This window comes from Corvus cornix, chromosome 9 (genome assembly GCF_000738735.6).
Source record: "Corvus cornix cornix isolate S_Up_H32 chromosome 9, ASM73873v5, whole genome shotgun sequence".
In the NCBI taxonomy this organism is placed as follows: domain Eukaryota; kingdom Metazoa; phylum Chordata; class Aves; order Passeriformes; family Corvidae; genus Corvus; species Corvus cornix.
The window spans coordinates 13,712,295-13,728,600 of NC_046339.1; the positions used below are offsets into that span (position 1 = coordinate 13,712,295).

Sequence of the window (16,306 nt, forward strand, 5' to 3'; positions counted from 1 at the left end):
GGATGGTAACTGAGGAGATGAAGAGACTGTATTGTGAGATACCACAGAGCACGGCATGTGTGATGTTCCTTCTGAAGCCATAATAACCATTTGATTTCTGACCCTGAGGTGAATTTTGTGTACTCATATGCACGAAGGAGGTGAAAGGATGTGCACTGAGCTATGCCCTTCTTTCCAAACTGTGTTTTCAGAAGAGATATAATTGAGGCATAAATAAAATAACAAAGAAGGCTTTTGTAGACATATATTATTATTTCAAACTACCAACAGTTGTCTTTGCACTAGCTGGTATTTTAGAGTCCTGAATTTTAAATGGCACAGCTCTCCTTTACCACCTCCTATAAAAAACACTCAATAGGGAATACATCTTAAGGGAAAATTCTAGAAACCAGATCTGTTCCAGGACTGTTCCAGAAACAGTCCTAGGAGCTTTGAGTTCCTTGCTCATCTCCTATTTGTCCCATGACATCTCTGAAAATAAAGAATACAGCTCTAAACCTGACATTTAGCAGTAGGTGAGTCCCCAGAATTGAGGGCCTAGGGCACGGCAGTTGCTTGAACTCTCCGCTGTTACGTGGGATGCCAAAAGGCCGCCCCCTGCTGCTTTCCGTTCAGAGGAATGGGAAACCTATGGATAAATCACCACCTGCAGCGCGTGCTACGGACACCGTAAGCAGCTCTCACGGGCGCTCTGTAATTACACAGGTGTTCCTCTAACATTACACGATCAGATGGCTCCATCATGTCCCTTTCTTTCTCTGGATAATGCTTCTGTAGGTGTCGGGAGCACTGAACTCTCCCCGTGTTCAATCAGTTGTGCCTTCGTGCAGTACAACCATCACTTCCCGATGCTCCTGGAGCTCGCACTCTTCTCATACTAGAGGTTGTCTTCTGCTGCTTCTTCAGTGCTGTAATAATGTTTTGTGTTGTGAGCTATCCAAACCCATGGTAATTGCTGTCAGTAAGCATCTACACCTTCCTTCTGTTAGAGATTTCAGGCACTGCTGTTAGAAAGGTGCAGCTGGCTTTGTTCTCTTCAACAGAAGCTTTTTTGCTAGCATTTAGTGTAGCTGAGGTGTGATGTGAGACCAAGTATCAATGCATCCTTTCTGCATCTGAGGGATCTCTGTACTGAAAAGGAGAGCAGCTGGGTGGTATGATGCAATGCCAACTCTTTCAAAATTAAACCGAGAGCACAGTTATCAGGTGGGAGAACCACCGTAGTAGCAAATTGTTAGTTTGTTCCTAGATGTGGTTCAGAAAAATACATTTTACCAGAAAATGTTTCTGCCTTTCTCATTGTACTCTCCTTCTTCTCAGGATCACAGTCTATAATAAGCAGTGAATTTATGAATGCTAAAAACTTGAAATTTCCTAAAGATTCTTAATAAAAATGGCTGATTTTTTTTTTTCCCTTTGCAAAAACCAAGCCTCTGTGCCATTTTACAATCTAATACTTTAGATTTTCTCCATTTCTCCTGGTTTTGTCTTGGCAAGCCTTTATTCAAACAAGAAACTGGGGAGGTCTCTTGATGACAGAGGGTATCAAATCTCACCCTGAGAAGCTGGTGTTTATTCTGAAGTGGTCTAAATATTGTTTGTTAAAAAAATCTACAAAATCTGCCATTTTTTTTTTTTTCTATATTTCTTAATAAAGGAAACAAGATTGAGGATCTGTTCTTCAGTTAACCTTTTCCTGTCAAAGTTTAAAATAAGTTTAGATTCAACAACAAGGCTGCTAATTAATGCCTGCTTTTTTTACCTAAATTTGGACTAAATCAAGGTGACTTTTATGCTTTAAAGGCTTCCTTCTTTGTGCCTGAAAGATCATTCCTGTAAACAAAAATTGTGAGCCAATTTTGAAATTACCTTTACTTCTGCTGTTTATGGGATCCTCAAACCTTCTTTACTTCAGAAAGCATGCAAAGGTTATAAAACTGTGCTTTGGGAGCACCTGTAGCCATGAGCACTTAACCCTCCCTCCACAGTCACCTGGCAGTGGCTGTGGGAGCTGTACTGGGGCCTAGACGGGAAGGAAGGGTTTGTGGAAGCCACTGCTTTAGATACCTGTTAGTTTGTGCAACCTGCAGTTGTATTTCTTTTCAAGTTAACAATGAGGGAATATCTCCTGCTGTGCAGAGCCCAGGACTCTTAAATGGCCTTTCACATCTCTTCCCGAAGGTTAGTCCCTTGCTTTCTTTGTACATCACTCAGCAACAGATTTTTGGCCCTTTGCAGATTAATCTGCATATTTCAGAGCATGTAAATGGATCTAAATTAAGTTGCAGATAATAACATGCATATCCCATGCTTTGAATGTCCTGGAAAGGACTTTAGAAACATCAGACTATGTAGAACATATTTTTCTACATTTATTTCTTGCATTGGTGTAAAAAGACAGGGATTTTGAGAGCTGGATGAATATGACAGTAGCAGAGCATAATTTTAAATTGATAATGAGAAGAACAAACCATGGTAACATAATGCCCCCTATGGTTTGTAAGGCAGTATGTACAACAGTTTTAAGGGCAATGCTTCCCTACATACCTTCTCTTAGAATCAGAATTACATGTCGTGCTCCTCAGCTAGAGAGGAAAAAATACCTGATTGGATTTTATTAATAAATAGGTCAGATACTGTTAATTCAGACGCTTTAAATCTCCTCCTTCTTTTTGGAGATTCAAAGCAATTGGATCAAAAGTGGTTTTGAGTGATGTAAGAAGCAGCTGAACTTACTGCACTCATTCGGCAGCCAGCCAGGGTGGGAAAGCATCCCGGGGGAAGGCAGGACCGGCCCGGAGTGAAGCTCTCTGTAATTGAGGGAACGGCCGCTTGATGGCAACATCCTACCGCACATGGGGACCGGTGCCAGGGGGACCGCGGAGCCGGGGACACGCACGGTCACAGGACACGGCATGGCTTCTCCAGAACGGCTGCACGTAAGGCTCTCATCCGCCGGGTGCTGTGTGTGTCTGGACGGAATGTCCGCTCACGAATTCCCTTGTTGGACGGTTTCCTTTAGCATGTTGGGGGTCCTTCAGGAAGCCGGCCCTTTCCAACAGGGTGGGCAGAACATGTTTGCAGAGTGGGGAGTCACCCCAGCAGTAAGTTGTGCAGGAGGTAACGTTTAAATAATGATAGGACATTTTGCTGATAAATTAGTGCTCGTTTTTTGTCCTGCTACCCCATGTCCCATTTAAAGGCAAGCCTTCCCTCTTGTTCCCTCCTTCCCTTTATGGTCTCATGGTGCCAGTGAGGGCAGAAGCAGCATCTCAGACCTGGGAGAGAAGCAAACCTGCCCGTTCACGCACTGTGGGGGGAGAGCAGTGCCCGGCCAGGCAGCCCTGCCCTGCACCTGCCGGGGATGCCCAGGGAGCTCCATGCAGGGCAGTGAAGTGATCCAAGACCGAAACTGGATTAAATTAATTATGCCCACCTCTGAGCTGTGGATTGGGAAACACCCTAGGACTGGTTCTCTTTCAGTTCCCACAGAGCTCACAAATTCACTTTTAAGCCTTCCCAGTGAGAAAAGAAACGGCTGATCCTTGTATGGTGGTGGGCTCAGGGGAGACCCACAGGTGCCTAGCAGTGCACATGTAAAGTGAGAAGAAAATCCGTGAGGGTTGTTGCACGTCTCCAAGGAGCCCTGAAGAAAATGTGTACAAGCTAGATATTCAAACAAGTTGGCTTTGTGTCACATGGTGGAGGAGATATCTCCCAGGCCCAATGTTTGAAGATCATGTCTTGGATCGTTTTGTGTTTCAAGCCTTAATAACCTCAATTACGCATTTCTATTTCAGTAATTACTGAAAAAGTCATGGTTATCATATATTTATGTCTTTGCAATCTGGGTGCTGGGTGGGAGGGGAAAATACAGAGGCAAAGTGAGAGTCACCGGCAATAACTGTTGCATGTTGTCAGAACATAATGAAAATTACTTTGGTCTTCTGCTTTTAAGATGGACTCCTGCTAGTAAAGTGTAGGCAGACTGATTAAAGAGTAAGTACAATTAGAACTCTGGAAAACCCCAGACATTTCATTTCACTGACATTTTAGGATAATATGATGATAGTAATATATAATAATATAATGATTATTATTATAATAAGCCTCTTGCTACCTTTCAGGTGCTGCCAAGTGCATACCTGGAGCAGGGAATGTCTCTTCCTCACTTCTGCAACAGTCATTTATGTGTTGGGGCTGGGACTGAAAATACATGTCACAGGTAAAATTGCCACAGCTAAGGTTGGACAAATGGTTGGTATTTCAGCTACTGGTCCATCGGCATATATACAGTTAAAATTTAAAATCCATGAAAAGACATAATCACAAGGTTTGTGAAAAATGAGGCAGTTTTCCTTCTCTTAATGATGGGGATCTCAAATGAGTTGAGTTGTCAATGGGAGAGCAAGAGGTTATATACTTTTCCATAATCTATAAAGCTTCTTCAGAATCATGTCATTAGCTTTCCTGGGGCAGAGCACAGCAGAGCTAATAATGCAATTATGGTTCATGTAGTTAAAGTATGCTATTGATATTTTTTTTTTCCCAGGAGGCCTTAATTTCTGGCAGTTCTAATCATCTTCATTGTACAGCTGTATGGATTCCATGTTTCACTCTGAGGGAAATAAAATTGCAAATAAATACCATCTTTCCTGATGTCTCTGTAAATGCCAGATTTAGTAACCATTAACCAAATGTTGGAGTCTATAAAATGTAATGTATAGTTCTGTGTGTATATATATGTATAGAGAGAGAGAGGCCACATTCACATACCAGTCGCCAGAACATAACCAGAGCAAACTATTATGCTGGAATAAACAAGAGTAGAATTTCCTCTAATATTTCATTATTCTCATTTCTTGCTGCTGTAATTAATTACATTTTCTGGTTTTGGCATGCTAGGTCTCTCTCTGTCTTTCTACTGTATTCAAGCTGTAAGTATTAGAGTAAAATAGTATAATTACCACATAAAAATGGTGTGTGTGTGTTTAGCAGGAGGGAGATTCTTCTTTTAACTTCCCATTCTTTTGAAAAAGTCTGGAACTTGGAGTTCTGTATCTTTACCTGATACACAATGAGAGCTGGCAAGCATAGGTTAATTAAGATGTTATTTATTCTATTATTAAGCATTAATTTAGTACTCCCATTAATGAAAAATCACTTAAAAAATTCTATCTGTGCCAATCCCCACTACAGCAAAAATATCAATCCTGAGATGTTGAAACCCTAATTAAAAAACATAAAATATGAAATAAGGATGTTGCCTGCTTCTGTGGTCTCAGTCTTCCATGATGAAGGTTCTTCTGAGAGGATAGATTATTAGAGCAATGAATCTCTGAAGGGACTGCCCTGTTTTCTTTTGTGGGGGGGAAAGTTTCTCTGAACTTCTGTATTTCTTCTGAGTAAACTACCAAAGACATTACAAAGCCTTTAGAAAAGACACATGATGAAGCGATGATAAGGCTTGTTAATAATTTTGCTGACATTCATCCTTCTTTAACATGCCTGGGACATAAACAGTAGGAAATTAACACAGAGAATAATTGCTATTAGGTGCACGAAGAAAAAACAAAGGTATGAGAGGGACATGCTAATTAGGCTTCCTTGATGGACCACATGGAGATGAAAAGGAGATGAAAATAAAAGCAGACAAAGCTGAAGTATTTAGACAGCATTGCAAGAAATTGTTGTCTGTGACAATGAACTCTCCATGATCTTAAAGTCTTTAGAGACGATATCCATCATTTTCCTGCATACATCAGAGGCAGGGTAGCACCAGGGTTTCACTTTGGGGTCTCATGGGATATCCAACAGTACTGATCAATCCTAAGGGAGCTGGGACAGGGAGACAGCTGGACCAACTTCCCACCAGACTGTCTTACTATGGAAATAGAGCAGCTCCTGCCATTCCCCTCTCTGTGCTGGCTGGAGGAGAGAGGAACTGTGCAGCCATCAGCTGGCAGACGTGTTAGGGAAGTTCACATGGCTTTTCCACGTCAATGCATATTTTTAAGTTGTTCAACTCTTTCTAAAAACTCTATTCTTGGTAATTGTTTTTCTGTTACGTAATAACTGTTTTGGCTTCTATGCTTCAGTAAAGCATTGAAAATACTCGGCCTGGGAGTTTGAAATACGTAAGCAAAACGCTGTCAAGACATACTAATTAGAAAAATTGTGCACACACAACCTCCTAGTGTTCACTTTTGCTCTCATTTGTTTTACAGATGGTGCTAGGTCAAAGAAGCAGCCTGTCTTTGCAGGACAAGCAGTTCTGAAGTTCCGAGCATCTCTACATTTTCATCTATGCAGAAGTTTTCTCCTTAGCCTTTTTTGCTTACCTAAGCCATTGGTGATTTGCTTACGGTTTCCTCTCCTCTTTTACTTCGTATAACAGGAAACATGCAAAGTGTTTTGCTGGAATCAAAAGTACAAATTTGTTGCTTTTGGAATCAAGAACAAATGGAAAAACTTGTGGGGTTTTTTTTTTTTTCTTTTTGTTCTTTGCCAGTAACTGACCTGTGATACAGGAAGAGAGGAATATAAAATAAACTTGGAAAAAAGAATTAGGTTTCCACATCTGCTTTAAGCAGACTAATGCATGAACATGTCTATAAAAATGAGTGATGGGACCAGTAGGACCAGTAGGAAAGTGGCCACTCAGTGACCACTGAATGGTCCAGGCAAACTGAGGCACAAAATGCCTGCTGTGCAGCTTAGTGTCCTGGATGAGTTCCTAGGATTTTATTTGACCCAGTTGGGATGCTAATGGATAACTCTTATTATATGGTTTTTCTGGAAAACCACAGAGGGTAAGGATTGTAATAAATTCCATGAGTTACCCCTATTGGTTATCAGTAGAAAATAATACGAAAAATAAAATTACCTGGAATTCTGCAAGAACTACTTTTTTTAGTGGGCCACTACCACCCCTTCAGTAGGTAGAATGTCCTAAATGCAGTAAATGAAAAACCAAAACATGTTCAAATTAAAAGAAAACACTAGTAGTTGTGCTGTACTATTGGGTAGAATTTCAAACCATTGATACTAAATGTAGAAAACAAATTGGATTGAGATTCTTAATTCCTTTTATTATTTTTTTAGGGGATGAAAAGCTTTATCAGGACTAAGCTCATCTAAAACTTATTATTCTTTCAGTATGCTAATTAATAGAGCAGGATCATGGATTTGTTAATTAAAATAAGATACCTCAGGGAAACTGAAATTAATTTTGCTGTCCTAATAGAGTTACCATTACGCCATTAAATCTTATGGATGTCTTACCCATTTCTCTTCTTTTCCTTTTCTCAACAAGTAAAAAAATGTTTTATTTAGTTTGAATTTAGAATCAGAATATTGAATGGTGACTTTCTGAAAAAAGTGGAGAAGATCAACCAATAATCTTGGAATAGCTTGGTTTTCCAAAAATGCTAGAATGCAGCCTTCATGTGAGTGTCAGGACTGATCACCTCATGTGATCTGAATGAGCACAAAACTGTTCACCTTTGGATCACCAGGTCTGAGCTGCTCTGTGTAACTTGTTAACAGTCACTTCAGCAGCCTGCTAGAATAACCTGGTAGTGTTGGCTTATATTCTCCAGAGCTAGAACTAGCAAAACTCAGCTGCTGGGCAGGTATTGTAATGATTGCTAAAGATATATTGCACCTTAAATGGAATGTCTTCCACAGACGGAAGGTGGTATCTGACAGCAGATCCTGTGGTGCACTGGGTATGTCCGTGTTGGTGATTTAGTTCATACAGAGTGTTTTAGGGGAATCTCCTGGTCATCCCTACCTGCAGTGCTTGAGAGTAGTTTTGGCTCAGTCCTGCAGTGTGCAGACTGATTCCTGCTAGTGGGACCAAATTGGAAGATAAGCTCCAGGAGCACACCAAAAGGTGTTCAGCTGAAGAGCCGCCCAAGAGCCGAAGCAAAGCCCAGAGGCACCAAGCACGGTGAGCCCTGGGTGTCTCCTCTTTGTGCAGGGTTGCTGCTGCTGTGCTGTGCTCTTGGTTAACAAGGGTAGAGTTTGGGTTGACCAGATCTCACCTGGACCTGCCTTGGCAGGAACTCATACTGCTGGCCTGAGAGTTGATGCCAACCTTGATTTCAAAGTTAGTCATTTTTCCAGAAGGAAAAGCACCTGGAATATCCTCAGTGTTTTCTGATACTCTGACTTTTCAGTACTCTTGCTTCCAATTTAGTTTCAGAGGAGAGAAAGGGAGAAGGAGGGGTAAATGTCAGAGAAGTACTAGTTTTTCTTCTACAGCAAAGCACAATTCTTCTAATTTTGCTTGATGAATTTTCAAGGCCATCAAAGAAATTCTCTGTAATCACCAAGAGTGTTAATTGCAATTTGTATCCAAGACTTCTGTCATTCAATGTACTAGAAGACAAAAATAATCTTACTAATATACCAGTGTATACTGTCTACTTTATTATTTTATTATAGGCTTAAATGTGTGAAATTTAGTTAGAGACAAGCACTAAATCTAATTTTTAGGGACTGCTGAGCATTTGCAGTTTGGTTAGTCCTGTAAAAGCTTCTGACTTCCCAGGAAGAATGTCTGCTGTTTGCTTTCAGCCTGTGGAGTGTTCAGAGGCATTGGTTACATGTAAGGACAGGCAGGATGCAGTTCTGTTACTGTTCAGTCTGTGTTTAATCAGCAAACAGAATTTGAGGTGTTTTGTGAATTTCAGTTGAACTCAGCAGATGGTTTCAAGTAAAAATAACAACAGGTGAAATTAATTTCAACCTCTCAAAATAGATTAATGACAGTTTACTAAACTAAGCAGAAAAGTATCCTAAAATATCTTTGTTTCCAATACACACTTAAATCAAGTAAACTCTGTGCCTCTAGTGTGCTCTTGCTACAGAGCTATAAAGTTATTCTTTCTCACACTCAAACTCAATTAATGTTAAAGGATATTTATCTGGACCAGAATAGATCTTCAGGATAGATTCACCTTCAGGATAAATGTAAAAAGATTCCCTGAGAGTGTTCATTATTTACAACAAAATCACTCGGAAGTGAGAGACCAGTTTGAAAATTTCGCCATGACCAGTGACGAGTTTTGGTACAGGTTTTGGCGCAAGACATACTCAGGTCTTCTATGCTGCTCCTTCCTGGCCTTATTTTTTGCTTAAATCTCATGGCCTGCTTACATAAATCAGTCTCTTGATGGCCACACTTCGTCTACTTGCATTCTAAAACCGCTTAATGTGATTAAAGTCTAAATATTTGGTTCTGGTGTTGAATTCAGATTTTGGACTGATTGCTTTGTGCAACTGTTTCAGAACTGGTAGGAAACCAGAACATGCATGAGCTTAGTGACAGTGCCACAGCCCCTTGAAGGTTGTGTTTTCATAAGAACAAGATTTTAGAGAGTATTAAAAAAACCAAAATCTCAATGCAACAGAAACCCACCTCCAAAAAAAACCCCTGACAAAACCAAAAACCAAACACATCTGTTCCCCCAAAACCTCCCAAACAGACAAACCCCATGCCAAGACTTTCTTTTTTTCCCTGTGTCACGATTTGGTATGGAACCTGCTTTATGAATTTCCAGTGGATGGTTGTATTTTGCTGACATCTATATTTAGTTTCTGATCCACATCAATACTTGCTGGGGGTAGCACTAAAACTTTTGATACATATTCAGTACCATGTGCCACCTCTAAACACAAATGCTTGAAAGGTTTCTTCCCTTACACAATCACTTTAAGATTGCTATTTTGGTCCCATTTCTCCCAGTTGAGTTAAACGCAAAATAAAGATCAGGTTGCTGGAGAGTTGTTCTGTTAAAGATTGCGTTTTGCTGTTAATTGGTGCACGACAGACGCCTTGTGTAACAGCTACCTGACAGTGCTACCTCAGGAGGCAGATCCGCAGCGTGTGCGCTCCGTGCGCTGCCGGCACCGGGACCTGCCTGCGGAATTCCAGCGTGATTGCAGATGTCCTTGGAGGGGAGGAGTTCCTGGAGGCACCAGCTGAAGCAAGACGCCTCACAAACAAAAGTTTCAAGGTGAGAACCCTACTAGATGCAGCTGATTTAAGAAATTGGTTATTTTTTTTTCTCTCCAGTGCAGAAAGCAGTACTGGGTAAAATAATGTAACTTGGGGCTTGTAATTGCACGGGGTCACACTCTGATAGTTATGATCATGCTCAGCATTTCTCCCTGTGCTAAAGGGAAGATAAGGGAAGAAAGAAGGCTATAATATTTCCTATTAAAAAAAAAAAATTGCAATAACAATGCGTTTTAATGCTGGTCACAATTGATATTTTGAGGAAAGGAAATTTAGAATGGAAACCGATTGGTGATGACCCCTCTCAGCAGCAGGGAAGCTCAGGCTTTGCCTAGTGATGTTCAGGTGCATTTCCTGATGCTTGTGTACTGCTCTTAGGCTGCTGCTGGATGGCACAGGGTGCCCCTGGCTGCCTGTAGCTCATGAAGGGCCGGTGGGGAGGAGCTGAGCTCTCTTGCCTGAACTTGTGGAGATTGTGGGGACAAGGGGAGGGGCAATTTCTTCTTACCTAGAGGAGTCCGTAGTGATACGGTGGGGAAAGGGGAGTGTCATCTTCTCCCTGCTGAGTACAAGGACAAATACCTCACACCGGGTTTGTGGAGCAGTTTTCTGAGCAGCAGGGAGCAGGACGAGAAATCAAACAGCTTTTCCTAATACTTTGAAATTTGTTACTGTCTCCTGTTTTTCTCTGAAGCTGTTTTTTGTGAAACCATTGCCATATTCCTGCTGTGCTGCCTGTAGAAAATGGAAGAGTGATTAGGCTCCAGAGAAACAGCATCTATTCTGAGCCATATGACATTTTTACTCTCTTGATCCACCTGGTTGACTATTACTACATGCTTTCTGGAGGAAAATCTGTGTTCTGTTTCTGTGCTGGGGACAAGGGTGTCTTAGTCCATGGATAAGTTTCCTACAGGCTGCAGTAATTTATGTAATAACCATTAACTGCAGTGGTGTTTGTACATCAGCTCAGCAGGGATGGATCTCTGGGTTTTTGTGGAAACGGTAGTTATAGAAAAGATGCAATTTTTCTTTGAGGATAAAAGGAAGGTGTTAGATGTATAAGCTCCTCCAGCCAAGTGCTGCTTGCCCTGATCTGAATAGGCTCATTGATTTTGATGGATCCATGCTAACTTGTGCCTTCTAAGGATTTGCCCATCAATTTTTATCAGCTTTACAGCATAGGATGGAGCAAGAATATTTTAGAGGTAGCAGGAATATATGTATGTAGACTCAATTTCTTTTTCCCTTTTTTCCCCCTTTTTTTTGTTTTGCTTTTCTTTTTAATAGCTGTGAATATGTTTCAGATGCCCAGCATATTCATGCTGAGGAAGGCAGTGTGCTCTATTTTAGTGCTCAGACTCTGACTGGTAGAGTCAGTGTAGGCAGTGATATCCCTCCCCTGAGCCTTCTTCAAGGGGCAGAGGCAGTGAATTCAGTGTCTTGGTGAAATTCTCCTTTGGGTGCTGCTGCTCTGCTTCCTGGAGGCCCTAAAATAGGGTTAGAAGTAGCAGCACACACTTCTTTAAATGTTTGTCCTCCTTTCTTGAGTATTCTTCCTGTGCTTATTTAAAGGGCACCAAAGAATGGCCGTCTTTGTGCCTGAATAAATATGGTTAAGTCTTCTGTACCTGATGTCCTAGTGAGAATGCTTTTAATCATGGCAGGAGCCAATTTAGACCAATATATGAGTATTTATTTAAAAAAAAAAAAAAAGCAGCACACCAAAAATTCAGATTAAAGAAATTATTAAATACGTGATTTTACTTGTAAGGACTTGTGCCAGTGCAAGACTATTGTTTGCAAATCCTTCAGAAATCTACTGATATAATCTACTCAAATTATTGCTTTGGAATAAAACAATAGGAATGGGGTAAAAGGAGACATTGTAAAAGATGTGGAAATTTGTGGAAAAAAAGAAAAGAACATAAAATGTACTTAAAGCCAAGTTGTATATCTTTCTGTTACTTATTTACTGCAATTGTGCAAATAATGTCAGAAAAATTACTTCTTTGGGGCAGAACTATTTCAGGGAAGTGTTTATTTCATGAGTGGCAGGAAAATGAAACCTGGCTCCTGCAGAGAGGGGAACCTTCCCATGCTGCCAGGACAGCTCTTGGCTGGAGCCTGTGCCAGGGCAGCAGCAGCAGCTCCCAGCACAGCCACGGCTGCAGGAGGGACTGGCCCCTGCTAGAGGCACAAGTGCAGCACAGGCTCTGCCTGAGTCCTCCTCTGAGTCAGCAAATGAACCACTTGGACTTCTCAAAAAATGGTTTTTAAATGTTTGAAATGTCTTCTTTCAGCATTTAATTTTTTAGTGTGTTTTGTCTGTTTGAGGCACTTTTCTTAATGTATTATGATTGTTTTATTCATTGACAGAATTATTGGGACTTTTTTTCCCCTTTAATTTTCTGGGAGGTAAAATAAGCCTTTATTCATTTTCAGAGGTAAATGAGTGCCATCTCATCTGAACTTTCATCTGTAATTTTTAAAGATAGGTTTATTATATTTATCCAGAGCTTTCCCTGTATTTTTTCTTCTTTTTTTAGGCTTTGTGCCTGCTCTTGGGGTTATAACCTGTGCTCCAAAGAAGCCCATCCTTGACAGGGAGAAAGGAAGCAAAAACTTGTGGTCATTCTTAATTGTTATTTCCAGTTATGTCAAACTTCCTCCTAATCCAGAGGGGTTTGTTCAGTACCCATTGTTCAGTTACCAAAATTTTTGCCTCTCTCACTTCTCTGGTTGTTTCCAGGTGTGAGCACAGCAGGGTCTGGCTCCTAGGTTGGCCTGTGCTTGCCACTGCACCCAGGGAGTTCTCAGGTAGGCAATGATAAAGTCCTGGGAAATTTCACATAGCCAAATCCATAAGTAGAGCTGAAGCTCTTGCATTTGCTACTATAGTCTCTGAAAATCAGTTTCCATATAATTTGGGTGTTTTTTTGGGATGGGTTTTCTGTATTCTTCCTTCTGAGAATCCTCATCAGCATCTTCCTGAGCTGTAAATTCTGGAATTTAATCTTCTCCACCATGCTTCTGCAGACAGATTCAAACCAGTGGAACTTGCAGTAGCAGAGAGGACAGAAAATGGTGCCCAGCACCTCCTTCTGCTCTGCTGGGCTCTGTGCATAGGCTTTGCCATTCTTGCAGCCATGCATCACAGCTGCCTGCAGATCACATCTGCCTGATGATCTCCGCAGCAACTTGGGCACTCAAGGCGGGAATATGAGCTGGTAAGTCAAGGTTACTCTCCCTCCTTCTCCTTGTCTTTTCCTCCCAGTGCAATGGGGATAATTATATGTGTCACAGTTTTGGGGACAGTGCTTGTCTAGAGCAAAGCACTGCCAGACTGTTTTAATTCTCCAAATCCAGTTCAAACACCTCTCGTGGTTCAGCAGAACCCTGCGTGGATGTGAGTGTTGGGGGGGCATAGTGGTGGGGGAATGTACAGGATGATTTTCTGGGGTTAGGTATAGGCATGACATCCCTTGGAGGACATCCCTTGCCTGATGTTACATGGATGGAATACAGTGAGAAATCCAAGGCAGCTTTTTCTGCTTTGTGCACAGAAAATGTTGTTTGGGGTCAGCAGTAGGGAAATCATAGAGTCATAGAGCGGCCTGGGTTGGAAGGGGCCTTAAAGATGATCTATTTCCAACCCCCCTGACTTGGACAGGGACACCTTTTCCTAGACCAGGTGCTCCATCCACCCTGGCTTTAAACACTTCTAGGGACGGGCCATCCACATCTCCATTAGCTCCTCTGTCTTTACTGGATACCCTGAAGAAGTGGCAACTCAAAACACTGAACTGAAAAGACAGAACCTTTGTACTCCCAGAATAAATACATACCTTATAAAGCAGGATTTTAGGTTTAATGAGTTCATTTAGCCAGTGGGTACATTTCAGCTTTGTCTCTCCGCGCTGGCAAAACTCTTTTCCCTCTTTCCATTGGTGCACACTCTGGCCCTGGATCGGCGTTGCCCGGGTCTGCGGCAGCCTCTCCCCCTGTGGCCCGGCTCAGCCAGTGCAGCGCTCCGCGCCGTGAGGACCGCGCCGCACCTCCCGTGCTCTGGGAGCTGATCGCGAGTAGACAGACACCTTCTGAAGTTCTGTGCATGCTGTGCGCTTTTTTTATTTGCTGCAACAAGAAAAGCCTTTTCTTTTAACCTGGCTTCCTTTGAAGAAGTAACTCAGGAAGCTTCATGGCCTCTCAAGGTAAGTGCATCTCTAGTCTGTGTTTTTAGATCATGTTTACAGAAAACTACAGTCTTGTGCATTTCCAGCAATCAGCAGTTGGCTGGAATGAGTGTTTCAGGCTAAAACCACATCAGTCAAAGCACAGTAGTTTTGTCTCCCTTTAATTTTTCAGCATCCAAGAGGCTCCTAAGGAGACTAAAATCTATACTAGGATGAATATTTGAAGAAAATATGTTATAAAATGTTAGCCTCTGCATTCAGTCAGAAAATTTAATGCTTGTATCTTTGTGTTTAAACCTGTCTCTACAGAGTGCCTGGGAAGGGTGGATACTGAGCCAAGGGTACCACTATTTTTGCACACTTCTTCCCTATTCCACTTTGAAAATACTACATCAGCAAATGCTTTTCACATTCAAAACTGGCCAGAGACCTGATAACCGCATATGAAAAATAATACTTGAAGAATAACTGAATTCAATCAGATTAGTCCTGTCTGGGTGCATCTTTGTCATGTACTGACTTTAGCAGTAGCCAGTTGAGTACTCAGAGCTATGGGCAAGCATGCAACATGTAATCTAATCAGCCAGTTAATTTTGTCCAGGTTTTCAAATACTTAAACTGAGCAGAAGGATACAACTAGCTTTTTCTCTTTAACATGAGTGCAACTCCACAGAGGTCATTCTGTTGGCATGTGCAGAGGCAGGTGTTGGCCCAGGCAGTTTCAGCAACGTCTGTCTAGGTTTGCCAAATGTTTATCCCTCTTTTTTGCCCTCAAAATACTCAAGGAATTCTGCATTTAGAGCACTAAAAGGTACACAGGAGCAAACAGATTTTAGAGCATTTTTGTACTCTGACAATATAGGGGTTTTAAAAAAAATTTTGCTTAGCTTTAGCCATATAAAAGAAATCTAGTTTTGCCTATTTTTGATGTATATCAGTTAGGAGAAACAGTTAAATAGTAATGGTATGGAATATGGGTTTTAGTGTGAAGAAATGAGACAGTACACCTCTTTTAGGAACATGTAACTCTACAAATTATGTTTGTACAGAATACTCACTGTATCATATGGTAACTTTTAAGATTTTCCATACTAGTAATGAAATGGGAATCATCCACAAAAATAGACAAAGTGTCAGACTAGCTCAAATTGTCATTAATATTTAATGTATTTACTGTTTGATTTTTGTATAGCTTAAAATTTGACAGGTAGAACTGCAATTTGTTGTCTTTTTTTCTCTTTATTATTCAAGAATAACGCTAACACTTGGCTACTTCGTGGCATTTCATGTAACAACAAGAGTTACGGCAGGAACAGAACCCTGTGAGGTAAAATGATGCAGAAGAGCAGATAAAATATTTATTACCCAGTTATACATTTTTAAAAGCCAGCAACAAATTCAAAGGGGTTGCTTCTTCCTGTGGTCTCAGACTTTGAAAGAAAGCAGTGGCTGCAAAGACAAATTAAGATGAAAATGTGATTGAGTGATGAATCTTTCACAGTGAGTTCAAATAATACTAAAAGATCTCATTTAAACCCACAACAGCAAAAGAGAGAGTCAGACTTAGAGCCAAAATTCCTTCTGGACCTCAAACCCCGTTGTGCCTAAGTATTGTCACACATGAGATAAAAACAATCAGTTTGGGGACTGCTTTCCTGCTGAATCACAGGGGCTCAGCTCAGTACAAGGATTTGCCATTTATATGGGGAGAGCTTCAGTTTACTCCTCCTTGTTCCTGCAGAACCAGTGTTGCTGAAGGCTGAGGAACAATGTGCCTGGAAAAACCAGTAGGAGTTTTTTGGAAAACCGATGGTTAAGGTGGTCACTGTGCTCTGGGAGACAGTGCCTGTGCCTGTGGAGGGGTGTGGATGTACAGGTGCCTGTGGTAGTAAATGCTCTTGTTACCTTCACAGCACCGGCCAGGGTGCTGATTACCATCACTGTGTGCTAAAGGACTTGTTTGTGACAGCAAACCAGAAAACACAGCACAATGATATCTGATCTATTCACTAAGATAATAATAAGCCACTATAAGAGGCTGTGTAGACTTTGATATCAGGGTTGTAACATCCATCTTGGGGAA

General features: G+C 41.2%; 1 protein-coding gene across 4 annotated transcripts in view; it reads left to right on the top strand.

Annotated features, from left to right (window-relative positions):
• PLSCR5 (phospholipid scramblase family member 5) overlaps nt 1–16,306 on the top strand; it is a 75,529-nt gene that overhangs the window by 47,116 nt on the left and 12,107 nt on the right. Inside the window, exons 2-6 of one of the 4 annotated variants that reach the window (XM_039556947.1) lie at nt 2,753–2,939; nt 4,128–4,225; nt 6,228–10,025; nt 12,780–12,847; nt 13,067–14,241. In XM_039556947.1, coding sequence (XP_039412881.1) covers nt 14,229–14,241 — 13 coding nt within the window. In that variant the 5' untranslated portion in view covers nt 2,753–2,939; nt 4,128–4,225; nt 6,228–10,025; nt 12,780–12,847; nt 13,067–14,228. The remainder of the gene's footprint in view (nt 1–2,752; nt 2,940–4,127; nt 4,226–6,227; nt 10,026–12,779; nt 12,848–13,066; nt 14,242–16,306) is intronic. The other 3 variants (XM_039556949.1, XM_039556948.1, XM_019289917.3) reach the window with 3 other exon arrangements.